This window comes from Erithacus rubecula, assembly GCF_903797595.1.
Source record: "Erithacus rubecula genome assembly, chromosome: 19".
NCBI lineage: Eukaryota > Metazoa > Chordata > Aves > Passeriformes > Muscicapidae > Erithacus > Erithacus rubecula.
The window spans coordinates 13,084,930-13,112,360 of NC_136671.1; the positions used below are offsets into that span (position 1 = coordinate 13,084,930).

The following is a 27,431-nucleotide window of genomic DNA, read 5'->3' on the forward strand; positions in this document are numbered from 1 at the left end:
CTCTGGGAAACCTGAAGTTTACTCAGATTACTTTAAAATTATCATTATTGGGTGTATGGATCCTGTCAGTCTTAGTTAACCACAGAGCTGAGAGGGTGTGAGTGTAATATTTACAAACTGGAAATGAAAGAGGTGTCCCTGTGGTCTTCAAAAATACAACAAACCACAGACAAATGGAAACAAAGAAACTGAGCAAACCAGAATTAAACAAAGAGGAGAAACAAACATGAAAAGTACCAAAAGCATTCAGCTGGAACAAGACAAACATCTGAGCTACAGCAGTCTGTTAAAATCATGTTTCAGGACGTTTTCCTTCCTGTGAGTGTTAAACTGGGTTTTGCCTTTGCTTTAGATATTGTGGAAGGGATGGTGAACAAAGGGATTTATGTCACTGAGAAGAAAGGAGTCACCTTTCTCTTCTTTGGGAGCTATCGAAATTCTTGCATTAGCAGCCCTGAGGCTTGTGGACCTGAAGGTGAGAAATTCACTAATTAATCGACTTTTCTTTTGCTGCCAAATTATGTTATTCAGTAAGCATTCTTTCTTTGTTCTCGGGAGTGAAATTTTACAGGGTAACAGTGACATTTGCTGCGAGCTGACCAGGGTTATTTGTGGGCAGTTAATCAGTGTGCACTGCAGGACTGTGCTGTATTTTTGGGACAGTTCTTTTATTCCTGTGTGGGTGGGAGCTCAGGATGGTGTCTGTGGCTTGTGTACAGCCATGCCCTGATTTCACCCCTTGCTCTCAGGAGCTGCTGTGGCAGAAGGGTGACAACACCCCAAAAACACTCAGCAAGCCCCAGTGTTAGCAGGGTGTGCTGCAGGAAGGGTCCCTGTTCAATCTGGTTCAATCACACCAAACTCAGTGCAGGAGTCTCCTGGAGATCAGGAACTTTGATTTCACTGAGAAGCTGCTCAGGCACAGTGGTCACTGCTGTTCCTGGCTGTGCTCAGGGCTGCTTATTGGCTTTGAGCTGCTGCAGCATTGTTGATTTTAGAAATGCTCTCCTGGTTTGTGCCAGAAGATGATCTGTCCCCAAAGCATCCCCCTCTCTGTATTCTACACATTGGAAATTTTTAATTGCACTCTTTTGTTTTCATTAAGTCTCCTCTCCCTTGCTCTCCTCAGGAGTAACATTTTCCTTTTTCTGGAAGACCCAAGACCAGCAGGCCAAGCTTCTCCCTGCCTCTGGTGGACGAGTCATTTCCAGTGGTTTCAAAATCTGCTCAAACGAAGGTGAAGGATCCGTGGAATTTTTCACCCGTGGGAATGCAATGATGAAGTGGAAAGCAAGCTTCAGTCCACCAGGTGAAGTTTATATATATTTAAAAAACCAATTTCTTTGTTACATTTGGCTTTATTCCTGCAGGCAGAGGTAGTGAGGAGAGCACAACTTTAGGAAAGAGAAGTGGGTTTATAAAAACAGCTGCATCTGTGCTGCTCTCTCTTCTAAGGCTTTATTTGGTCACTCTCCAGCTGCTGTCTGGTGCTTTCATGATTCTGTTTTCTGTTGGGTGTCAGTTTTCTATGCCCAGCCATAGCATTAACAAACATTTTGGTCTGTCACATATCTCACTGCTTCTGTCTAAACTGTGTTGCTGGGGAGCACTAATATCTACTGACTGCAACAAATTCTGGTCTTCTAGTAATGCAAATGGCGTTCAATAAATATTTTCTTGGCCTCATTTCACTACCTATATGTTGTTAAAATAGGACTCCTGGTAGCAGTTCATAAACTTTAATGAATCAGTTTAGAAATCTTATTTTAAGAGAAAAGCAGCAAATGGCAGGAATAATTCACCCGTTTGTGGATTATCCAGTCCAAGTGAAAATGAATATTGTGTTTTCTGCCTCTCAAGCATTTCAAGGAGTCTGTGAGAACTTTTGAGTGGTTTATTTGCCTGTTCTCCAGCTCTTGCAGTGTCTGTGCTGCTCTTGCTGTGAGGAGACCTCAAATCTCAGCAGGTGGAATTTATGGAGCTGCAGTGGGACAGGTTCAGCTGAGGGGCACCTGCAAGGGGGCAAGGCAGGGGCTCCCCAGGGGGAGAGATGAATGGGCACAGCAGCAGCACCCCAAAACTCAACCCAGCCCCCTGCAGTGTCCTGCAGCAGAGCCCTGCCCTGTCCTGTCCTGTCCTGCCCTGTCCTGTCCTGTCCTGCCCTGTCCTGTCCTGTCCTGTCCTGCAGCAGAGCCCTGCCCTGTCCTGTCCTGTCCTGTCCTGCAGCAGGGCTGTGCCCTGTCCTGCCCTGTCCTGCAGCAGAGCCCTGCCCTGTCCTGCCCTGTCCTGTCCTATCCTGTCCTGTCCTGCAGCAGGGCTGTGCCCTGCCCTGTCCTGTCCTGCAGCAGAGCCCTGCCCTGTCCTATCCTGTCCTGTCCTGCAGCAGGGCTGTGCCCTGTCCTGCCCTGTCCTGTCCTATCCTGTCCTGTCCTGCAGCAGGGCTGTGCCCTGCCCTGCCCTGTCCTGTCCTGTCCTGTCCCTCAGCAGGGCTGTGCCTGATGCCACCGGCTGTGTCTGTCCCCAGGTCCCTACTGGACCCACGTCCTGTTCACCTGGCAGCCGCGGGAGGGGCTCAAGGTGTATGTGAACGGCAGCCTGAGCAGCACGGACCCGGCGGGCAGGGTGTTCCACGACTACGGCGACAGCGACACCGGCAGCGACACCGGCAGCGACACCCTGCTGGCAGGAGCGGGCGGGGCGGGGCCGCGCGGAGCCAGCGGCGCCTTCGACGAGTTCATCATCTGGGAGCGAGCACTGAGCGCCCGCGAGGTGCGGCTGTACTTCACTGCGGCTGTGGGTGAGTGTCACTGCGACTGACACAGCCACACTGCTACTGACACAGCCACACTGCTATTGACACAGCCACACTGCTACTGACACAGCCACACTGCGACTGACACAGCCACACTGCGACTGACACAGCGCTGAGCGCCCGCGAGGTGCGGCTGTACTTCACTGCGGCTGTGGGTGAGTGTCACTGTCACTGACACAGCCACTGACACAGCCACACAGCGACTGACACAGCCACACTGCTACTGACACAGCCACACTGCTACTGACACAGCCACACTGCGACTGACACAGCCACACTGCTACTGACACAGCCACACAGCGCTGAGCGCCCGCGAGGTGCGGCTGTACTTCACTGCGGCTGTGGGTGAGTGTCACTGCGACTGACACAGCCACACTGCTACTGACACAGCCACACTGCTATTGACACAGCCACACTGCTACTGACACAGCCACACTGCGACTGACACAGCCACACTGCGACTGACACAGCGCTGAGCGCCCGCGAGGTGCGGCTGTACTTCACTGCGGCTGTGGGTGAGTGTCACTGTCACTGACACAGCCACTGACACAGCCACACAGCGACTGACACAGCCACACTGCTACTGACACAGCCACACTGCTACTGACACAGCCACACTGCGACTGACACAGCCACACTGCTACTGACACAGCCACACAGCGCTGAGCGCCCGCGAGGTGCGGCTGTACTTCACTGCGGCTGTGAGTGAGTGTCACTGTCACTGACACAGCCACACTGCGACTGACACAGCCACACTGCGACTGACACAGCCACACTGCGACTGACACAGCCACACTGCGACTGACACAGCGCTGAGCGCCCGCGAGGTGCGGCTGTACTTCACTGCGGCTGTGGGTGAGTGTCACTGCGACTGACACAGCCACACTGCTACTGACACAGCCACACTGCTACTGACACAGCGCTGAGCGCCCGCGAGGTGCGGCTGTACTTCACTGCGGCTGTGGGTGAGTGTCACTGTCACTGACACAGCCACACTGCTACTGACACAGCCACACTGCTACTGACACAGCCACACTGCGACTGACACAGCCACACTGCGACTGACACAGCCACACTGCTACTGACACAGCCGCACTGCGACTGACACAGCCACACTGCTACTGACACAGCCACACTGCGACTGACACAGCGCTGAGCGCCCGCGAGGTGCGGCTGTACTTCACTGCGGCTGTGGGTGAGTGTCACTGTCACTGACACTGTCACCTCACTGTCACTGTCACAGCTCTGCACACCTGTGGGTGCGGCTGTACTTCACTGCGGCTATGGGTGACTGTCACTGTCACTGTCAGTAACACTGTCACTGTCACAGCCCTGAGTGCCCACGGGTGTGGCTGTACTTCACTGCGGCTGTGGGTGACTGTCAGGATTTCTGGTGCCTGCCTGGAAATGAGAAAGTCTGTTTGCATTTCCAGGTTTGATTATACCAATTAAATATGTTTTTTTTAATAAAAAATCAAAGTACATGCTAGTCTATGTAGAATTGAAGTCACTGAAACAGAAACCCCTCCATACATAATGAAGTTTTCTGTTTCATTTGCCCTAAAAAAATTGAAGGAGTTTTGCTTACTTTTTATTGAAAAAAAAATTCCTTATGAAAGTTGTCAAAACTAGTGATTGGAAGAGTACTCATTTGGTAGTCATTTGATACAGGAAATTACTTTAAAATCTTTAAAGTTTTATAATGCTCTGGTCATGGTGGAAGAAGTGCTTTTGTATTTGGCTGTATCTTCAACAACAGTGGAGGGTTACTATAACAGTGCCCAGCTCAGGGCTGCCATTAGTCACACTCTGTGATTAATGCAGCTCCACAAGAATGTTCTGCTGCTGCACCCAAGAGCAGCAGGTCCCAAACTGCCCAGTCCATCCTGTCCTGCAGGACACCAGTGTCATCCCTTCTGGCACCCTGCTGGCCTCCCCAGTTCTGCTGCAGCCCAGGGTTTTATGGTCGTGCAGGATTTTGCCTGCACCCCACCTTTAATCCCTGCTGATTTTAGGGGGCTGCATGGCAAAGTCCTTGATTAATCCCTTGGGATGTGAAAGCCACAAGCTCCTGTGAGTTTAGTGCAACTTGAACAGCATTCCCTGCTGTGCTGGTGGGTGTGTTCCTAAACTCGCATTCCCTGGGAGTGTCATGGAATACCAGAATGCTGTGAGAAATACCAGAAATATCAATGAAAAATAAATGTATAGCCTCTGAATTAAAAGTGAAGCTGGATGGGTATTTTCCAGGGGCTCAGAAATTCAAATGTAAAGGGATGCCAGATAAATATGTATTTTAATTAGTCAGAAGAATTCCAAGCCAACATTTAGTGTGATCAGGTGTTTTGGAGCACTTGAGAAATGTGGCAAATTAATTTTTGGCTCTTCTCATCAAAATAATAGACTAATCAGATTGTACAAAATTTCCCAGTTAATGTATGAAATGAGAATATTCTCAGAGGAAGCAATGAGTATTCCAATAGTAATCAACACAGCAAAGAAAGGTTATTGTATCCATTTATTGATTTTGGAGGATTTCTAGCAGGGTTGGAGCAGGGTAATGTGCTTGACATAAGAGAATGGGACACCTTGGTTTTTAATTGAATGAATGTTCCTTTGGGATCTGTGAGAGAAATGGCTCCTGTCCATGCAGGCAGTGTTGGGTTGCACTGAAATTCTGTGCTGCTGGCAAATAATAACTCTTGGTGAGATGTAGATCAGAAGAAAAATTTATTTCTCTATCACAAATGACTAATAAATTGCTTTGCACAGAAAGGAATCAATATTTTTAAAATGGAGCAACTGGAAGCTCTCCAGGATGAAGTTTATTCTTTGTCATTTCTGCTTGCTCAGTGGCACTGCAGGGGCCATTTCCACCCTGAGGGCTGCTCAGTCCTGCTGCAAGCAGTGGGAGTGTTTCCTCTGCCTCTAAATGGGTTTAGATATTTAAATAAAATCAGATTTTCTGATGTGGAAAAGCCTTTCTGGAGCTGCCTTTGTGGGTGTGGTTTTATTTGGCACTTGGACAATGCAGAGGTTTGAGATGGGAGCTGAGACTGGAACTCATTTCTGCAGTGCCCCAACATTCCAGTCCCAGTTTGTCTCACACACAGAAATAAAACAAGATCTTCCATGGAATTGTCAGAACTGCCCATTGATCATTATTTATCTCTGATTAAAAAACCCCATACCTAAAGAATTTATGTAAATTCTGTAAATTCTTGTTGGGGAAAAGCTGGAGGGGAGTCAGTGTTGTAACTGTACATTGACCTTTTTATTGAGATCTGACACTTGAAATTTGCTGTTTGCAAACAAAGATTTAAGTATGTAAGACCTCAACTACTGCAATGCCCATCTGTAATAAGATGATGGAATAAAACTGATGAGAGAATCAGAAAATTAATTTTTTTTTAAACAAGGCTGTGTGGCTAGAGTACTGCAAATAAATAAAATTCACAGAGCAGCAAATCTGATGCTTTCAGTTAGAGCTGGTTCAGCCTGAGGAGGGAATGTGTATGTATGGAATGATGTGTCTGATATAAAGCATCCGGATTTGTTAACACTCTCGCTGGTGTTTGTGTCTCCCCAGGTGTGCAAGTTCTGCTCTCTTCACCACTGCCATGGTCCCTGGTGACAACCACTCCAAACCCCGTGGTAGGACAGTGCTCAGAGCTCTTCCCACAGTGCAGAATGTGCTGGAACCAGTGCAGCCCCTCCTCCCTGCCTTAGTGCTCTCATCTTCACACCTCAGTTAGAAATTATTTGCATATGGACAGGCAGAACTTACAGCTGCTGTGGGAAGATGGGAACACAAAGGAAATTCATTGTTAAAGAAAATATTTAATTTATTTAAAAGCAAAAAAAGTAGCAACTTCTGAAATATTACTACTAACTTTGAAAATATAGGAGGCTAAAAACCATTTTGATAACTTTTCCTTTTCCCCTCTTGGGTTCCCAAGTGCTGGTGGCCATGGGGATAGTTTGGGGTGTTCTGTGCTGGGTCCTGTCTCTGCTGGTGGCCATGGGGATAATTTGGGGTGTTCTGTGCTGGGTCCTGTCTCTGCTGGTGGCCATGGGGATAATTTGGGGTGTTCTGTGCTGGGTCCTGTCTCTGCTGGTGGCCATGGGGATAATTTGGGGTGTTCTGTGCTGGGTCCTGTCTCTCCTGGTGGCCATGGGGATAGTTTGGGGTGTTCTGTGCTGGGTCCTGTCTCTCCTGGTGGCTGTAGGGGATAATTTGGGGTGTTCTGTGCTGGGTCCTGTCTCTGCTGCAGCTCCCCACCAACGCCTACCAGCCCATCATCAGCGCCCTGAGCCAGGACTGGAGGAGCTCCCAGGCCCCCAGTTCCCTGCTGGGGCACCTGCAGAACGTGTCCCTGAGCCTGCCCAACAAATCCCTGTCTGAGCACACTGCCCAGAGCCTGGCTGAGGTGAGTGCACAGCTCCTGCTCTCTGCAACCCCTGAAAATGCACTGGCTGCTTTAGGGGGCAGGAGTTCAGCTGAAGTGTCCCACTAGTCCTTAAAAATACCACTTTATGCCTTTGGACCCGTTTACCAAGGGGGACATTGAGGGTCTGGATCTCCTCTCCCAAATAACAAGGAGAAGAAGAAAGAGCTCAAGTGGTGCCAGGGGAGATTTGGGTTGGATTTTGGAAAAGCTCTTCCCTGAAAGGGCTGTCAGGCACTGGAGCAGCTCCCAGGGGAGAGGTGGAGTCACTGCCCCACTGAAATGGGTTCAAGGAATTGATTGTATTCAGGGCAACCCAGAGGGGAAAAGCCTGAAGGTTTTCATCAGTGTGAGCTGAGAACAGCAGGGGAATGATGGAGCTGAGAACAGAACAACAGAGGAATGATGGAGCTGAGAACAGAACAGGCTATGGAATGATGGAGCTGAGAACAGAACAGCAGGGGAGTGATGGAGCTGAGAACAGAACAGCAGAGGAATGATGGAGCTGAGAACAAACACGCTGTGGAATGATGGAGCTGAGAACAGAACAGCAGGGGAGTGATGGAGCTGAGAACAGAACAGCAGAGGAATGATGGAGCTGAGAACAGAACAGGGGAATGATGGAGCTGAGAACAGAACAGGGGAATGATGGAGCTGAGAACAGAACAGGCTATGGAATGATGGAGCTGAGAACAGAACAGCAGGGGAATGATGGAGCTGAGAACAGAACAGGGGAATGATGGAGCTGAGAGCAAACAGGCTGTGGGAGTGATGGGCAGCAATTCCCTGATTCCAGCCAAGCCATCACTGCAGTCATCATCTCTGATTGTTCCCCTGAGCCCCAGGGCAATTCCAGAGTGACAAGGGCGCTCTGCTCACACAAAAAGCACAAATAAACCTTCTGAAAGTGGCCGGGACAGCAATTGAGGGACGTTGCTGAAAGCTCGGTGTCTGCGGGCTCCAGCCAGGCTCATTCTTTGTCCTGTGCTTTGGGGGACCCTCCCTGCCCGTCACCCCAGCCCTGTCTGGGCTCTGTGTGCCTGCTGAGCTCTGCAGGCCAGTTTGGGACGGGATTAAATTCGCTCAGCTATTTTGGGATGCAAACCCAGCGGGACCCGCTCGTCCCCCAGCTGGATTTGCTGACGGTGGAGAGGCTCTGCTTTGTCTGCTCTGATCCTCTGCAGGAATTTCACGGGATTTTCTCTGCAGTTATCTCTGCCCCACCGTCCTGCGCCTCACAGCAGGGAAATTTGATTTAAGTGATGTGCAATAAACTTCCTGATTACTGACACACGTTTGTAATGAATCCCTTCTGACAAATCCAGCCTGGGTTTGTTACGTGTTGTCTTCAGCATTTCACAGTGGAACTTCAATGTGTTCATCCCCAGGTTTTTTAATAGAAAAGTTTAAGCTGGAAATGTGTTGTTTTTTTTCTTTTCAGTGTGGTTTTCTGTGGTGTTTTCCCCTGTGTGAGCAATCAGCAGCTCCCCGGGGACACTGCAGTGCTCTGCCCACTGCACAGGGGCTGAAACATGACGGTTTTTGGATCCCTTCCTACCCAAACCCCTCTGTGGTTCCACAGATGTCCTAAGGGTTTAGATAAAACAGAGTGAGTTCAGGGTCAGTGCCAGGTTAACTGCACCTTGGGAGTTACACAGGGCTGGGACTTTGAGTGAAATAATTGTGACTTGGAGAGGTCACCCACAGAAGGTGGTGAGGGCAGAGGAGGATCTGGGATGCAGTGAAAGTGAACTTGTCTTGACATAAACCTGAGGAAAACCCCAGCAGGGATCTGCCCTGGGTCCTGGCCAGGAGAGATACCTGGTTATTAAAATAAATAATTGAGTTTTATTTGTCTCCTAGGCATTTTTAAAAGCTGTTGAAGACTTTATGTTGCTGTCTGACTGGATTGATGGACCAGAGGTAAGACAAGTGGCCTGAGATGTGTGATTTCCTTCAGCTGCATAAATTCACAGGGGTGGGAACAGAACTTGTTGTCACCATTACTTTGCTTGCTGGGACTTTTTGGCACTGTGATTGATTTTATCATCTGTCACTGAGGAAATACCTGCAGGGTGAATCCAGAAATTTCCTGAGTTTTTTGCTTGAATCTTAAGAAATCCCAGATTTCAGAAGAGAGTGCTTTTAAACTGAGAGAAGAAGCTGAAGCACAGGGAGGTCTCTTTGCAGCCTAAAATGCTTTTAAGACAGAAGGATGTCTAATTGATTTAAGTTCTTAGCATCAAATCCTTGATCATCTCTGGTGTAAATGGATTTTAGATAAAATAGATTTCCTTTTTACTGAAACATGCATTAACTCAGATTTTATGAATCCAGTTTCAACCTGGAGGGTTTAAGTAGCTTTCACACCAAGGAGCATTTGAATAAAGATGAAAGGAAGGTCAGACTGTAATGTCTCAGCTCGTGTTCCAGGAAAGATCTGCTACCAATCTTTATATATCAGAGAAATGCTGCTCAGTTCTGCTGAATCCTGAGCACTCCTGGCTCAGAGGCTGGGGAGCTGTTCCATAAAACAGCATTTGGGGAGCGTGCCATCAATTTGTGTGCCCTGGGGGTGGGCAGGGGGTCCCAGCTGTGACACCCACAGCGCTGTGTCCCTCCCCAGACCCCCGAGGTGTTCAGCAGCCTGATCCACACCATCGACACCGTGATGGCTCACCTGTCCCTCAACCTGCAGGGCAGCGCCCTGAGCCTCGAGGGCTCCTCCTCCGTGGCAGGTGGGGCTGGCCAGGGCTGGAGTCTGTGTCCCAAACCCCTGTGTTTGTCCCATTCCCTGCTCTCTGGGTCCCAAACCCCCCTCTGTTTGTCCCCCTGCTCCCTGTGTCCCCTGTGTCTGTCCCATCCCCTGCCCTCTGTCCCATCCCCTCTCTGTGTCCCCTGCTCTCTGTCCCATCCCCTGCTCTCTGTGTCCCCTGTGTCTGTCCCATCCCCTGCTCTGTGTCCCCCAGGTGGGGCTGACACCCTGGGGGCTGCAGGGCCATTGATGTGCTGATGTGTTTTTGGCTCTCACCCAGATTACACTGTGGTCAAAATGCATCCCCAGACCCTGAACGTGTCCCACTATCGATTTCCCTCCCGAGGGCACAGCTACATTTCCATTCCCAGTGAGGCTTTCCATGGAAAAGGTAAGGAGAAGATCAGAGAGAGAACTGTGCACGGGGCTCCTGAAAATGATTTTAGAACAGGTTTTGGTTCACTTTGTTTTTCCAAGTGATTGGTTTGATCCCTGTGGATTGCACTGGGTCAGAGGAAGCAGCAGTGGTCCTGTCATGCTAATGAGGAATTAATGTGGTGGAACTTCCATATCAGCTGAATTAATATTGAATAATAGGGATGAGCAACAGAGACTCGTTTAATTCTGACAAGTTTTTACATCAGAGGAGCCATAATTTCATAATTATTTTCTTTAATTGTCTGAAGCGACTATTTTTAAGGAATTCCAGGATGTCAGATCAGGTATTAACTATCCCTTCATACATAATTGATCTTTTGTATAAAATGAAGCTATAAAATGACAGGTTTAGGCAACAGCAGCTACAGGAACAGAATGAAGATAAAAACTACACTCAGGGCAAGAAGGCAGAACTCAGAAATCCATACCTATGCCAAAATTGTAAAAATTTAAGAGAGAAGCATGGCTAAAATCTGCACCTTTCATCAAGACTCTAAAATAACAAAGTTTGAAGTTAATTATCTTTACTCAGAGATTGAAGGAGCCCATTTACAAAACATCTACCTCCACCCTCAAACCTTTGAAAATCTGCCTTGTCCTGAATCCCACCCCAGAGTTTCCTCACCCTCCCTGCAGGCACCTCTGCAGGGGGATGGTCCTGCCTGTTTCTCAGAGTGCAGCTTGGCTGGAAACACCAGAATGAGAAATTCTCCATAATTGCTGGCCTGGCTGCCTGGTTGCTGCTGACAGCTTTGTTTCTTTGCACTGGCAGGGTCTGGCTGGAGACTGCAAATCCTCCCAGCTTAGAATAACTGGAATTGCAAACCAGCTGCTAATGCCAGAAATAGCAGGAGAGGAGGTTTTCCTTTCCCACTTACACAGTTCCTCACCACGCAGATTTTTTTTGATTTTCCAGAGCATTGTCACGGTTTGTATCCTGAAATGGTCCAGGGCATTCAATGTTTCACTCTTTTCCAGCTGCAGCTCACTTCTGAGCAATTTCAGCCTCCAGGCCACACTTCTGCTCTGTCCAGATGAGCTAACCCAAAAAATCTGTTATTTCACCTTGAACAGCTGACACTATAAGTACTTGGAAGCCAAGACAAGGGGTAGTAAAGGACACCTGTGTGAGAAAACACTCCTGTGTGTCCTCACTCAGCTGCTGGAGAGCCCAGAACTCCTGAGTGTGGGCAGCAGGCAGAATTTGGGGCTGGGTCCCAGCTGAGCTGCAGTTCATCAGGGCAGGGCTGGGGGCTCTGGGGGCTCTGCAGTGTCCTGCCCCTCCTGGGGTTGGTGTGCTGCTGTCTGTGCTGGCTCTGGGGGCTCTGCAGTGTCCTGCCCCTCCTGGGGTTGGTGTGCTGCTGTCTGTGCTGGCTCTGGGGGCTCTGCAGTGTCCTGCCCCTCTTGGGGTTGGTGTGCTGCTGTCTGTGCTGGCTCTGGGGGCTCTGGGGGCTCTGCAGTGTCCTGCCCCTCCTGGGGTTGGTGTGCTGCTGTCTGTGCTGGCTCTGGGGGCTCTGCAGTGTCCTGCCCCTCTTGGGGTTGGTGTGCTGCTGTCTGTGCTGGCTCTGGGGGCTCTGGGGGCTCTGCAGTGTCCTGCCCCTCCTGGGGTTGGTGTGCTGCTGTCTGTGCTGGCTCTGGGGCAGCTCCTGGTTCCCTTGGGGTCAGTGCTGTGTGCTCACACTCTCACCCAGCACAGCCAGAGGGTGCAGGTGTGTCAGGCTGGCCATGAGCTCAGTCCAGCCCTGGGGCAGGGCTGTCCCCCAGGCTGCTCACAGCACTCACCCCTGTTCTCTCCCCAGCCTGGATCACCATCGTGGGGCTGCTCTACCACAACATGCATTGCTTCTTCCACAACATCAACCCTGTGGACACCAGGTGAGTGTCCTCTGCCCCTGCAGTTCCAGGCTGTGATTGTCCTGTGGCAGCCCTTGGAGCAGTTGTGGCTTTATCAAACAAATGGCATGAGCTGGCCCTGCAGTGCAGTCATTAACCAGACACAGATTGAGGTTTACATTGTGCTTTACTTCGGGTTGCAATAAAATAGATTCCCATAGCGACATGTTTGTCTTTCTTTGTCTTCTCCTTCCATTCATCAGATCTGCTGCTAGAATTTTGTAATTTAATCTGTCTCCTAAAAGGAAATTGCATTCTTTTTCTCCTGGCACATAAAGCTTGCACTTAAATGAAACAAGTAAGAAAACATAACATCCCTCTTTAGACAAAATCTGAATCCTAACCCTGGAAACCCATAAGGCAGTTTTATAACAGGAGACCAGGCAATTTTTAAAGACCTTTTGCTTTATGTACCACATCAGTGAAATCATTAGCAGATAAGATAAAGTAAATGCAGAGCAGTAAAACCCTCAGCAGCAGAGCTCCAGGGGATTTTCAGGGCCATTCATGCAAACATTGCACAGCCCTTGTCAGCAAACCTGGGGCTCTTTCCAGCTGCTCTGCTCTGGGGCTTTCAGTGTCAGTCCTTCACTCAGAGTCCTGCTGGGTTCCTCCTGCCAGCAGGAAAGGAGCAGCACCCAGCTCCTGTGGAGCCAGGGACTGGCCCTTCCCTTCCAGGGATTTTCTCCTTTGCTTACCCAAGGATTCCTCCCATCCCTGCTCAGGGATTGTCCCCCCATCCCTTTCCAGGGATTTTTTCCCATCCCTTCCCAGGGATTGTCCCTTTTCTCCTTGCCCAGGGATTTCCCCCCTTTCCCTGCTCAGGGATTGTCCCTTTTTTTCCTTGCCCAGGGCTTTCCCCCCATCCCTGCCCAGGGATTTCCCCCATCCCTTTCCAGGGATTTCCCCCCATCCCTGCCCCACTCCCTGGGCTCTCCTTTGTGACCCTGGGGGTGAAGAGCCCCCCACCCTGCTTGTCTGATCCAGACTGGATCTCAGTCCAGGCTGATCACTCTGAGATGATCCCACAGTGATTCCTAAATGACATTTCCCAGCCAGTAGCAAGCTGTGCTGTTGCTGCCCTGCTCTCAGGAAAAGGACACAGCAGGGGCTGCAAGGGAGCTGTGCCATCACTGCAATGTTTTGTACTCACATGAAGGAATTGAGGCAATAACCTTCAGAGCCCATGTTTTTCAAAGAGGAGGATCAATGCTATTTATTAAGGTAGTAGGACGTAATCTCAATTTTTCAAAGGGAGAAAGAGAATTAAAATCCTCCTGTGTCAGGTCCACATTTAGCAAACACAAGCAGGTTAAAGCTGCTGCATGTCAGAGCTCTGTTCCAATGCACTGCACAGATCCTGGCTCTGTGAAATAAAAGAGAAGTGAATCTTTGCATTCCCTGCAGTGTGAGGGCAGGACAGCCTGGAGACCCCCCTGCTCCCTGGGCTGGTTTGCTCTCAGCACTCCTTTGGGAATGCAGCTCTGCCCTGTCCCAGACACGGACACAGACACAGAAGGAATGTTGTCTGTGTTCCCAGAATGAGTTCAGACTGCTCCAGGTGTGCAGTGTCTGTAACAGTGGGGTGTCTGTGCAGGTGTGGGTGCAGGTCTGCCCACACCAGCCCCCAAACAGGGAATCCTTCAGGGAAAAATGCCTTAGCAATTTCTGCTCTGTGGAACCAAGCCCCAGCTACTTAAAGATGCTTTAAAAATAACTGTGCACTTCTCTTCTGCTTGCTTTTCTTTCTTGTGCCCTACTATTATAACTTTTTTGCTTACTTTTCAGTAGAATAATTTTTTTCTCAGAGTGGTTTGTTTTAAAGGATTTCTTTTGTGTTCCTTCTACCACTGGGCTATTTAAACACCTGTAATTTGAAACCTGACCTTTTTCTTTTTTTTGTGGTGGGAAACCAAAACCAAAACTCTTGGAGTTTTTGTGCTGTGCAGACAGATGACTTCTATTTTCAGACTACATAAATACCAGTTTCTAAGGGGAGCAGCTTTTGATTCTTTACCCAAAGAAAATGAAACTCAGCAATGTTCTGAGCCCATTCTGCTCCTGCTCAGTGCAGTTTGTGGAGATGGGACCTGACACCTAGGGCCAAGGTGAAGAGCCTTGTGCAGGCACAGAAACACCATTTCCTGCTGCTGCTGGGGACCTGTCACACTTCAAAACCCACCAAATTAAATTTAAATTTAAAACAAGCTGATAAAGGGTGTGGGAAAAGTGTGCAGGCTCTTAATCTGTGTGGGAGAAACCTCAAAATGAGGATAATGAGTCCTTATCCAAACTTACATTTGTCATATCAGAGTGTATATTATTTTATATATATATATTATTTGTCAGAGTAATAATTCTGCCTCCAGATGAACAAACTCCTTTCCTGTGCTGGTTACTGGGAGCAGAAGTAATCTCTGGTTCTGATGGGTTTTTCCAGGTCAGAACTCAGGGGCTGTGCTAAATGAGTTCTGTTCTGTGACCCTGCCAAGGAGCTGAGTGAAGTTATTTGAAAGTCTGACAGGAGATTTTTTTTTTTTTTTTTTTTTTTTCCCCTGAAATAAAAATAAGGAACCACTGCAGACAGGTGCTGGGTACAAACGAGGTGGTTTTTAATTTGCTTTCAGACTGGCTATGTTTAGAAAGCCAGGCTGTGGTTAATTCAGCAGGGCTCAGATTTCTCCTGGTAAAACCCATCCATCCCCCTGCTCCAGGGCCAGGTGACAGCATTGAATTTAATCATTTAATCCTGCACAGTGTGTCACTGGGAGTGCAAAAATTCCACCCTGAAACCAAATGCACCTCAGCTACTCCTGAGTGTGTGAAAATGCCAAACTCATAAGTTTTGCTTTAAAATAAAATCCTTGTGTATAAAATCACTTCCCTCTAGAATTGCTGCATTTCCAGGGCTAATCAGCTGTTAGTCAAGTTCAGCTGTTTGCACTGTGACCTGTCCTTCCCTCTAACAAATCTTTCTGGAGCTGGTCTGTCTCTCAGGGTGGAGCTGTGAATCGCTGCTGAGCACATTGCTGTTTGTGTGCATGTTGTCTCTGTCTCACTCTGATTTACCTGCTTGATCAGCCTGAACCCCCTGCAGGTTTCCTCTCACTCAGGGTGGGTTTAGATCCCTCCACAGGATTCTCTCTGATTCCCTCAGACACTTCCATGTTTGTAAACCTTTGCAGAGAGGAGCAGAGGGAAGGAGAGCCTTTGGTACCAGTCTCATTTACAGGAGTGGGTTCCAGCCCTGTGGGACCTTTGGGGCCAGACCTTGCTGCCCTAGGAACAGAAAAAGGAGCTCTGTTCCTTTGCTCTTATGCAGGAACTAAAAAACCAGTTGTTCTTCTTCCTGAATGTATTTACTTCTTTCCCAGGATTGCTGAAGCTGCTGCCTACAAAGATTTCCTGATCTCAGCCAGCAGTTTCTTGATCTCCATCAAAGTGGAGCCTCTGCCCCAGCTGTCCCACAACCTGTCAGGGTCTCCTCTGCTCAGCATCCAGCTCAGCCACAGGCTGGTGAGTGATGGGAACTCTTGGGCTGGGCAGCCCCATGATTTATTTGTATTTCATGGTTTTTGTGGTGTTTTCTGCTGCCATTTGTGATGTTTTTCCCCTCCTTTCCCCTCTGTGTAAAGGTGCTGGGTGCCTGTGCTGGAGCAGAAGGTGAAGGGGCTGATGCAGCTGAGCCTTTGTTCAGTGCTCTGGGTGTTTGGAGTGCTGCTGCCTCACTGCAGTGCTCCACACCAGGAATTCACTTGTGGTTTTGCTTTTTGATCTCAGTCCCCACTGAGGCAGCTGAGGGGTTTTGGTGGTTTGATGCTGGTGGAAAGGAGGAGAGTTCAGACTGGGTTCTGAGAGGAGGCATTGCAGCATCTCTGACCCACTTACAGCCTTGCTTGGGAGTGGCAAGGGAAGATTTAAATTCTTAAATATTTCCTAGAATACATCTCTTACATGTTCTTCTGAATATTTTATCATGTTTTGCTTTTAAAGCTGTTTTCAAGCCAGCTTATCTCCTTTGTGTGGGGCTTTTGATAAAGCTGGAGTGAGCTGGGGATGCCTGGGAGCCAGGAGGGGAGTGAGTGCCTTTGCTGAGTTTTTCTAGCTGAGCCCTCAGGGCTGGGCACTTGTGGAGAGTGAATTGTGTGTGGATCATTTACAGAATGCACTTTGCTTTATTTACCAGCAGCAAACAGTACCAGCTGTAATTATGATTTACTGGGAGGCTCTCAGGCAAACCTTTGCTCTTCCTCCTCTGCTGGGCTGCAGGAATTCTGCATTTCCCTTCCCTGCACTGGGATGGGTGTGTTTGGGATTGTTCTCTGCAGTGGGCACAGGGTCTGGGGGCTCAGTTCTGCTCTCAGCACAGTCCCTGCAGTGGGTGGGTGTGTGTGGGATTGTTCTCTGCAGTGGGCACAGGGTCTGGGGGCTCAGTTCTGGTCTCAGCACAGTCCCTGCAGTGGGTGGGTGGGATTGTTCTCTGCAGTGGGCACAGGGTCTGGGGGCTCAGTTCTGGTCTCAGCACAGTCCCTGCACTGGGATGGGTGTGGGATTGTTCTCTGCAGTGGGCACAGGGTCTGGGGGCTCAGTTCTGCTCTCAGTAGAGCTCTGCTCTCTCCCAGAGCTCTTCTGGCTCATCAGCAAAGCAGCCACAGTGCTGCAGAATGCTCATTTGGCTCTTAATTAATGGTTCAGTTTAGCATTAAGGGATGGATCAATAGATTATTCCAGCTGTGCCTGAGTGTGGCCACTCTGGCCCAAGCCTGTTCTCCTCTGCCTCCCATGAATTCCATGGAATCATTTTGAACAACACAAATCCAGACAACTGTAAATTCACTTAAGGAGGTGACTTAAGCAAGTTTACAGCAGTAAATTGAGGTGAATTTACTGGAGCAGGTTGGAAGGGGCTGCAGGTCCCTGGCAGCTTTCAGCTGGCAGCAGCACAGACCTTGCTGCTATTGCCTCACCCAAGAGGATTCCTTTGCTTGAGCAGGGCTCCTCATGCATTAAAATAGAATTTAAAATGCAAAGCTGTAAGATCACTGTGCTAAAGTAGGTGCTTTGAAGAGTAACAGTCAAGCTGTTTACCTGAGTTTGTGATTGAATAATATGTTTAAACTGAGAGCATGAAAACTGGCTTAGAAACCTGCTTTATTCATTAAAATGCTGCAGTAATGGGAGAAACATTTGAAGTGGATACCATTTCATTCTTATAGCTGTTTGTTTGTTCCACATAATCTTCTCAGTTTAACAGAGGAAAGTGCAATAAGAAAAAGCAAAAAATACCAAGTCCAAACAAATAGTTTTTCTTTATTAGAGTCTGACTTCTTAATTCCTCTCCTTCTAATGCATGTAGGAAAAATGCCAATCACTGAGCAACAGAAAACAAAGAGAAGTTGGAATAAACCAAGTCTATTTTAGGAAATAGTTACAAAGAGAATGCCTGTGAACTGAGTATCAAAACAAAACTTCACAGAGCATTCACCATTCCACAGCTGAGCTCCTGGTGAGTTAAACCCCCCCTTGGGCAGGGGGGCTCCTCTGCAGCTCTCACAGCAGCTGGTGAGCTGAGAAAACTTCTCTTGTTTTGAAGCACAAGGTATTCCAAACTGGGACTAATGGCTAATCAATGAGAGAAGGATGCAGGGAATATCTGTACATGATATGTCAATAAATGAGGAAAGGGTACAGGGAATATTGTAAATTATGTGTCAATTAAAGAGGGAAGGATACAGGGAATATTGTAAATTATGTATCAATTAAAGAGGGAAGGGTACAGGGAATATCTGTACATGATAGTTGCTGTTCAGCAGCACTTCAGGGACAGATGGACATTTTTTGGGTAGATTTAAAAAGTGGTGATGCTCTGCTTTTCACCAGCCTGGATGAGCTGTTGTGTCCAGCAAGACTCCCCAGAAATGAGCAGAGACCCCCTCACACCCCCAGGGCATGGGGAGGGTGTGAAGATGATGATGGTTTGAGGAACAGCCTGGTCTGGAGCTGTCCAGATGTTCTGCAGTGAGGCAACAGCACATTTTGTAAAACAGTTATCTGAAGAAACTTCTGTTCCCAGCAAGATGTTTTTCATAGCAGGAGCAACTAGAGAAGAACTAACATTTCACTTCTGTGATCCAAGAAATTACAGCACAGGGCAGAAATTTAGAAGGGATGAGTGTCAGGGCTGAAATGCAGCACAGAGTGCTCTGGAAAAAGAGGAGGAAACAGAGGAGAAAATTGTGTCAAAAGTTACCAGGATTTCCTAAAACCCATGTGGATACATAGCACAGACTCGATTTCTGATTATCAGCTTCTGATTTTATCAACTTCTGATCTGATTATCAGCTTCTGATTATCAGCTTCTGATTATCAACTTCTGATTATCAGCTTCTGATTATCAGCTTCTATTCTAATGATCAGCTCCTGCTCTGTTATCAGTTACTGCTCTGATTATCAGTTTCTGTTCTGATTATCAGTTTCTGCTCTGATTATCAGTTTCTGTTCTGGTTATCAGTTTCTGCTCTCCATTACCAGTTCCCTCCTTAGCAGCTCCTGCTCTCCTGTTCTGTTCCTGCCTTTCCAGAGCCTGCTGAGGTAGGAGCTGTGGAGCAGCACAGCATCAGGATATTCCTTCATTCATTCCTTCATTCATTCCTTCATTCCTTCATTCCCTGGGTGCTGCAGGGCAGGAACCACAAACCTTCCCCTGAGCTCTGCCTCCTTCACAGCAAAGTGCTCCTCATTGCTCTTTTCCTCGTTTTTAATGAGCCTTTTAATGGGACTTTTGCCTTTAAAACACACCCAAACCTCACCCTTCTCCCTCTCCTTTACCTGGGCAGGCAACACCCCGAGGTTTGTTTAACATCATTACTGATAAGAAAATAAAATAAGGGAAGAACATACACAAATATTAGTGCTACCCTGAGAGAGACAAATCAATGTGGAGCCAATTAATTTTTATGGCAAGTTAAGTGTTGGCTAATTTATATATTGATTGAGGAAAGCAATGAATCTTTCCCTTTTCCCCTTTCCCTTTTCCCCTTTCCCTTTTCCCCTTTCCCAGTGTGGCTCTCAGGTAGGGAATGCATGAACTGGTTTCTCCAGGAGATATCTAATTAATGAATCTGCAAGGAAAAACTGTCCTGTGGCACTTTAGATCAGTTCACATTAAACTGGGTGTGAATTATGCTGCTCTTTGTCAGCATTTTTACAGGAGACTTTTTATTTGCCTGAGGATGTTTTAAATAATTTCAATAGCAAGAACTCCAGGAGCCAGCACTGTCTGTATTCTTCATTCCTTGGTTCTGTCTGCTATGATAATTGACATCAAACATAGCCTGAATAGCAGCAGAAGAGTAAATTTGGAGAATGCACCAGACACACCAGGGAATTTCGTTTTCCTGAGTGATTTTGTAATTATTCAGCTACACTGATGAAATCTTACTGGTTTGTTATTAGGGATGGCAATTCTACTCTCAAAAAGTTTTGGAATTTCAGATTTGGGAGAAAGCTTTTTTGTTTGTTTCTTTGTGGTTTTTTTCTACCTCAACCTAAAAATAAGTTTCCTTGATTTTTGCATTTGGCAGACACATGGTTAATTTTTTTAGGAGTACTTCTTAAAGGCACTCAGAACTGGATTGATTTTCCTTTATCAGGAAAGTCAGCTTTGCTATGTAATGCTATTAATTTGCATTCCAACTAATTAAAAGGCTGGAACAGTATCGAATTTTTCTTCTAACCTCGGATTTCTCAGTTTCACCTTCTGTGTAGTGGTTGTTTGGTGACTCATCCAAAAGTTTTTCCCTAGATTCATGCAGTGTCAAACTCCTGATTTCCATTGATTTTGATACATGGAATTGTATTGACATGATCTATTTTGTAGTCAGATGCTTTTGTTTGTTCTCAGACTGGGGAGAAAACATCACAAGAGAAATGTGAGAAGAGCTTTGGTGGGAGCAGGTTGTCCCATGTCAGGCAGCAGAGCTGCTGGGGTGGATGCAGGATACCCCCAGGTTACCAAACAGCCCCTGCACCTCCAAAACAGCCCAAACTTGCCAAAATGTGGCTGCTGCAGAGCAGCAGTGGGAGTGCAGCACAGCAGGGCCATTACCAGGGTGCCAGCCCTGAGCTGGAGAGGAGCTGTGTGATGGAGAGGGGCTCTGTGATGGAGAGGGGCTGTGTGATGGAGAGGAGCTGTGTGATGGAGAGGGGCTGTGTGATGGAGAGGAGCTGTGTGATGGAGAAGAGCTGTGTGATGGAGAGGGGCTGTGTGATGGAGAGGGGCTCTGTGATGGAGAGGGGCTCTGTGATGGAGAGGGGCTCTGTGATGGAGAGCAGCTCTGTGATGGCTGAGCAGCCCTGAGCTGGAGAGGGGCTCTGTGATGGAGAGGGGCTCTGTGATGGAGAGGAGCTGTGTGATGGAGAGGAGCTGTGTGATGGAGAGGGGCTCTGTGATGGAGAGGAGCTCTGTGATGGAGAGCAGATCTGTGATGGAGAGTAGCTCTGTGATGGATGAGCAGCAGACTGCAGCTGCAGTGTTCCCTTTCTTGGTGCTGCCCTGCTGGGCTCATCCTGCAGAGCTGGGACAGCTCCACGTGTCCTCCTTGGCAGAGCAGCTGGGCTCTGTGCAAATCCTGTGAGGAGCAGAAATATTTACACTGAAAATCGGCCAGAGTGAGACAAAGTGTTGGTGGGGGAGAGGAGGCGTGGGCGAGGGAGGGAAATATCCAGGGATAATCCAGGGTGGCAGGAGGAACCCAGCACAGAGCTCTGCTGCTCAGAGAGCTGGGGCAGCAGCTGCAGCTCAGAGATGATCAGAGCTCAGCATCCTCTGGGCTCTGGGGGCTGTGCTGGGTCAGGGGGGCTGTGCTGGGGTCAGGGGGGCTGTGCTGGGTCAGGGGGGCTATTTTGGGGTCAGGGGGGCTGTGCTGGGGTCTGGGGGATGAGGAATCAGCCTGGACTGGCCAGCTGGGGCTGCAGTGGGATTTTGTGTGCAAATATCTCAGCATCAGAGTCCCACAGAATCCTCTGAAGGCAGCGAGGGGGGAATGAGCTCCTCCAAAATGTGTTATTAAAACTGATCACTTATTACAAGAAATAAGTACCCTGCACTTATCTAACCACCTTGAGGTGCATGATGTCACTTTAAATCATGCACCACACAAACATCAGACCCAAATACATCCTGCACATAAAACCCAAGGAATGATAGAAGAATTTCCCATAAAAAATTTATAAAGAATTTGCAGAGCCTTAGTGCTTTATTGTGGTAAATTCAGTACCCAAGGGAACAAATGCAGAACTTCAGTGTGCAGTGCATTTGTATATTGTGTGTTTTGATTCTTCACAGTCTGCAGACTGTTGATTAGCTTCTTACTTCCCCCAATTGGAGCATTTTGTATATCCCAGAACTAGATTTACATATTTGAGCTCATTCTCTGGCTTTCTCTTGAGTAAAGTTAGAATTCAGTAAATATTGTCTAAAAAAAACCCCGACCCATAAATATTCTTCCACTTTAGAAAAAAGAAAAAAAAAATAAATTTGAGTTTGCTTCCTGCAACCATCAACTAGCCAGCAGAAACAAATGTACTGGCAGGAATATTGAGCAGAGCAGCAGATTTTAAGTGGTTACAGAAGACTGTTCCTGGAAGGCAGACTCCAAAAAGGAAGCTCTGACCTTTTTTCCTAGGTATCTACTATTTTTGGATGTTTTATGCACAATTGCCTGACTCTGTTTTATCAGAACAGTTGGGGATTACAGGATTACTGGTAGTGCTCAGGGGTCATTAACCCAGAGGAGGGCTCTGTGCCAGGCTGCTCAGAGATGTTTCTGTGCTGCCACATCCCACCCTGCTCACCTGCAGAGCCTGATCTCTCCATGCTGGGGCTCTGTGACCCCCTTCTTGTGTTTGCTTCATTGGGAAGGGACATCTCAGTGTCTGCCCAGCAGCCCAGGCTCCCTGTGACAGTGACACCACCCTGTGACAGTGCCACCTCTCAGTGACAGTGCCACCTCCCTGTGCCAGGCTCAGCTGCCCTGGGAGATGGCTCAGCCACCTTCAGCTCTGGGCTCTGTGCCAATATTTCAGTACAGGAGCAATATTAGCAATATTTCACATTTTGTACATAACGTCTCCCGTGGCAGAACCTCTGCCAACTCCAAGAAAACATCAGCTAAAAATAAAGGTAAATTTCAGGGCACTGTGAAAAAAAATTGTGCAGCTTAAACATACGGTCTGATGAGAGCCTAAGCAGCTTATTTTTGGAGTTGTTCATCATGAGAGGTCCTGGCAGCCAAATGCCAGCTCAGCCCAGACCTTGGGCAGTGAGAGCCAAACACAGTGAGCAGAGCTGAGGGGCAGTGTTAAAAACAAAGAGTGCCCCAAGTGCAGAAATGCAGGAAATAAACTTGTCAGGTGATTGGAGTGCTGCATTTAACATCTGTGGGTGGCAGAGGTGGGAACGGGGCTGGCAATGCAGGTGTGGGTCAGGGGGTGTTTCCAGCCCTCCTGTAGGACACCCATGGAAAGATCATTCAGTGTGATCCATGTCCTGTGTTAGCAGCAGAACTGTGAGAAAACCAAGGGATTCAATGCTCTGAATGCCTGAGTGAGTAGGGGAGGATTTCCTCTGCTGTGTGCCAGGTCTGGCTGAAGATCTCTGTTCTCCAGCTGTGCTCTGGAAGATGCTGAGCCTCTCCTCAAACCTGGCAGCTGCTGCTCTGGAGAAACCAGAGACTTGTAAAGGACAAAAAAAACCAAGAAATGCAGATGCTAAACCAGAACAATCCCTTTAAAGCTGCATCAGTTGCACAAGAGAGCAGGAACTCCCTCCAAGGAACGTTCTGGGCCAGGCTGGGCAGCCCTGGGGCTCTGTCCCCCAGGCCAGGGGGCTGCAGGGTGGGCTCAGAATGAGCCCTCCTCTGCTGCTCTGAAATGGGATTTGCCCAGCTGGGACAAGAGATCAGTTCTGGCATTGCTTTCTGCCCATGAAAGCTGTGCCTAACGTGGGAACATGTAATTTAGTGTGAATATGTATGTAATACATAGATATGTATACAATATGTTTTCCCAAATTTATCCTGGCCTGAGGTGGGTTGATGAGAGTTTGTTCTGTTGGCATGAGGTTACATGGACTTCAGCAGGGGGTGCTGAGAATTTGGTATTTCCAGCTCATTGTGCAAGGAGGCTCTGGGGGTGAGTCTGCAAAACAAAGCTCTTCTCACTGGGACATAATCTGCCTTTTTTACAAGTTTCTCAGACCACCCTCCGTGGCCAGAGCCAGGTTCTTCAGTGGTGTGTAGGAAATGCAGCCAGACTGCACCAAAACATCTGGGAAAAAAAAAAAGGGCCCTTGATAATTACAGAATTTTAAATAATTACCCATTCCATATTGTTCTTTGTTTCCCAATGGTTTGAACTGTAATGAGAAATCAGCTCAAGGTACAATGAATTTCAGATTTCCAGCTGTTCAGACATTGCATGATGTTCCAGGATGTTCAGTCCCCAGAGGCTCCTGGCTGAATGTGGGATGGCAGCAAAATCTGAAAGGGTTTTATTGTTTTAAGAAGGACAGGGGAGGTGATGCTTAAACAAAGCTGGGAAAAGAAGAGGGAGGCTGGTTATGGTGTGGAGCATGAGCCCCAACTCCTGCAGCTGCTGCTCAGTCTCCAGGGTCAGAGTGCCCAGACAGGCACTGGGGCATCTGTTGCCTCTTTGTCATTCTGCAGTTCATCCTTCAGGCCAGAAAGAAAAACAGGGCAGGTTCTGGCCCAGCTTTGTCTTTGCAGCCCTGCAGTGACAGAACTCTTCACTCTCCTGAGCAGGAGCCCAGCTGGGATGTCCAGAGCTCTCACTGCCCTGCTCCAGCCTCTCCTGTTGTTTGTGCTCCTTTATTGCAGCTGCAGGAGTCCTGTGGGATGGGCTGATCACCCCAGCCCTGCTCCCCTGCAGGACAGCCAGCACTCCCATTCTGAGTGCAGCCAGCCCCCAGCCCCACCTGGCTGCCCTGGGGCACAGGAGCTGCCCAGGGGACACTGGTGACACTGGTGACACTGGTGACACTGGTGACACCTGTGCACCTGCTGGGAGCTGCCAGGGGTGGCACCAGGGACAGCCAGCTGTGAGCAATGGCACGTGGAGCAAGGAGCTTAGAAATGTTCCACACTGCTCTGACCCTCCCCGGGCTTAGTCTGTGCTAATACACACAGAAAATCCTCTTTTTTTGGTGCAAGGTGGAGAATTCAGGTCATGTCTCTGCTCCAGGCAATATAAAGTTTCTTTTTCCATTCCTTCCTTGGAATGAGCTGGGGAATATCTGAGGGTGGGGAATGCTCTGGTCCAGGTGAGCAGTTCTTGTCATGGGTTCAGAATGCAGGATTATTTATTCTGGGCACAGATGATTCCCTCTGGCCTTGCTTGTCCCCCAGCCCACAGTTCCCAATACAAACTGTGGAGCAACTCAGCAAAACTATTGCCACACATTTCATTCACGTGGGCTGATGTTTTTCTAAGAAATTGGATTGTGCCTTAATGCTTCCACAGCAATTATCCAAAAGTGTTAGAGGTGCTGGTCAGAGTCCAGCTCTGACTGAAGTGTGAGCTCAGAGCACTCCCAGCACATTCCAGAGCTCCCAGCAGTGCCCAGCCTCCCCCAGCCCTGCAGAGGGATGGATTTATCACCCAGCCTTGTGCTCACTTACCCCTCTGGCCAGGAGCAGGAAGGTGAATCCTTCAAAAACAACTCAAGGAATCTCCCAGAATTGCATTTCTGTGTGAATCCTTCAAAAACAACTCAAGGAATCTCCCAGAATTGCATTTCTGTGTGAATCCTTCACAAAACAGCTGAAGGAATCTCCCAGAATTGCATTTATGGGTGAATCCTTCACAGAACAACTGAAGGAATCTCCCAGAATTGCATTTCTGTGTGAATCCTTCAAAAACAACTGAAAGAATCTCCCAGAATTGCATTTCTGTGTTTCTGCTGAGGCTGGACTGAGACCCCTCAGTGTTTTCCTGAATTGTTTTTAGCCACCCAAACTGGGTGGGCTGAATTTGGAGTCATTTGTACTGGAAGGACTGAATGGCTCTGGCAAAGTATTTATAAACCTGTGCAGTGTTTTTAAACTGGAAAGTTTTTATTTTGGCATTTTAACACGGGTTGTGTGTTTCTTTTAAGGTGACATACTGAATCTGAAGGTTTTCAGTGTTGTGTTTCAATAATGAGACAGGACTCAGGGTTTTGTTACATACACATAGGGACATCTATTGAAGGGAAAATGGATTTTTGGGCAATCCAGGATAAGTTTCTCCAACTCCCTGCCTTGTTTTCTATGTTGATCACTAAAGTTCCCAAAAGAGCAGAGTTTTCAGGGTGTGGTTTGTATTGTGACATCCCACCCAACAAGACCAAAATCAGCACATTTTAAAATTATCTTTGTGTATTCTCTGTGACATTTTGCATCTGGTTATTTTCAGTGAATTACAAGGGATTTAACTGAAAGCTGAAGGGCTCAGCAGAGTGTTTTTATAACATTTTTGTTCAAACCCCCTGTGTGTTTGGCACCACATTTCACACCAGGCAGGGGATTCCAGCCTTGCAGAGCAAAGCCATGAGCTGAGCCTGTTGCTGTGTGCTGGCAGACACTGCAGAGTCACAGGGACACCCAGGAGCTCTGGCAGGCAGAAATCCTGGGCAGCACCTGAGTGAGGACTGAGCAGAAGGGGTGTTACAATCAGTCCCTGCTGTGGGGCAAGCACTGGGCTGACAAACAGCAGGATGAATCAATCTGAGCAATGCCATCTGTATCAAATTACCAGATGGATGGGCCTGGAGGGATAATGGGATGCTAAATGAGACCAGGGAGGTGCAGCAACTGCACAAGGCCAGAATGTGAAAAGCTGCATAACGAAGAGGAATCTCAGCAGGGCAGCAGCTGGGTGTGCTTGCACTGATCAGGGCCCACATTTCACTCTGGAGCTCACAGGTGTCAGCAGCTCTGAGTATATTCACTTTTCTGGAAGGTGCCTGTCCTTCCTTCAGGGGCACACAGAACATTATTTCATGTCCTCTCACAGCTGCCAGGCAGGTCCAGGTTCTGAGGCACCTGTGGGAAAGGTTAAAGTTTACTAAATGCATCAAGAAAAGGGGGAAGAGGAAGGGGTTGAGGAGTAAAATAATGCAGGAGTTTGTGGGAAGAGCTGGAAGATGGGATAAAGCAGGAATTTCTGATTCTGTCCCTGCATCTCTGTCCCTGTCCCTGCATTTCATTTCTGTCCCTGCATTTCATTTCTGACCCTGTTCCTGCATTTCTAACACAACATAAAATCAGTAAATAAGGGTCACGAGGGACAATAGATCCCCCACGCCCTGGTCTCAGTTTATTTTAAACAGCAAAACAAATGAAACCAAATTGAGCTCGTAAGTCATAGTGTGAGCAGCGTCCAAAAAAATGTCAGTTCCAATAAAATATGACAAGTAAAGATATTGGCATAAACTCCAAGGATTTATATCACTGGCACCACAATAAGGCTTCTTTAGCTGGTCTTGAGACATGACTCAGAATGTGAAGAATGAGAATACAAATATAAATAAAGGGATTTTTTTTCTAAATGCTGAAAGGGTTATTTTTAACACAGTAAACATTTTCATTTTAAGGTAACACTAGTTAATTCAGTTGGAATTACTGTGCAGTGGGTTTAGCAAAACCATCTGAAGTATTCAAAATAATCTGTACAGAACTGCCATGGGGCTGGATTAAAGAGATTATTATACTAATCAGATGATAATAAACAGAGCATCATTCACAATGAGCTCTTGCTAATGACTCCTGTATTGCTTTTCCTTAGATATAACATTTCTGGGAGGAGAGAAGTTATTTTTCAAAATATTAACTCTGCACTCATATTTTTTATCCATGGCAATGAGTTTTTGTTCTGCAGCACCCGAGATATTTTTCATCCTTTAATTAAATAACATCAGTGTTCAAATAACAGACAGTGCCTGTCAAAGAGTACAGTGCAGGCATTCAAGTGATCTCCACCAGAATAATTACCCTACAATCAAGCTGTAATTTGCCTTTTCAGGCAG

The 27,431-nt window shown here is 47.8% G+C and overlaps 1 protein-coding gene across 2 annotated transcripts in view; it reads left to right on the forward strand.

Moving 5' to 3' along the window:
• Positions 1 to 27,431, forward strand: part of ADGRD1 (adhesion G protein-coupled receptor D1) — an 85,569-nt gene that overhangs the window by 7,260 nt on the left and 50,878 nt on the right. For both annotated transcript variants that reach the window (XM_079322974.1, XM_079322975.1), the window contains 10 exons: positions 353 to 475; positions 1,130 to 1,309; positions 2,525 to 2,797; positions 6,402 to 6,466; positions 7,087 to 7,242; positions 9,124 to 9,183; positions 9,887 to 9,998; positions 10,296 to 10,406; positions 12,253 to 12,328; positions 15,721 to 15,862. In XM_079322974.1, the coding sequence (XP_079179100.1) occupies positions 353 to 475; positions 1,130 to 1,309; positions 2,525 to 2,797; positions 6,402 to 6,466; positions 7,087 to 7,242; positions 9,124 to 9,183; positions 9,887 to 9,998; positions 10,296 to 10,406; positions 12,253 to 12,328; positions 15,721 to 15,862 (1,298 nt within the window). The remainder of the gene's footprint in view (positions 1 to 352; positions 476 to 1,129; positions 1,310 to 2,524; positions 2,798 to 6,401; positions 6,467 to 7,086; positions 7,243 to 9,123; positions 9,184 to 9,886; positions 9,999 to 10,295; positions 10,407 to 12,252; positions 12,329 to 15,720; positions 15,863 to 27,431) is intronic.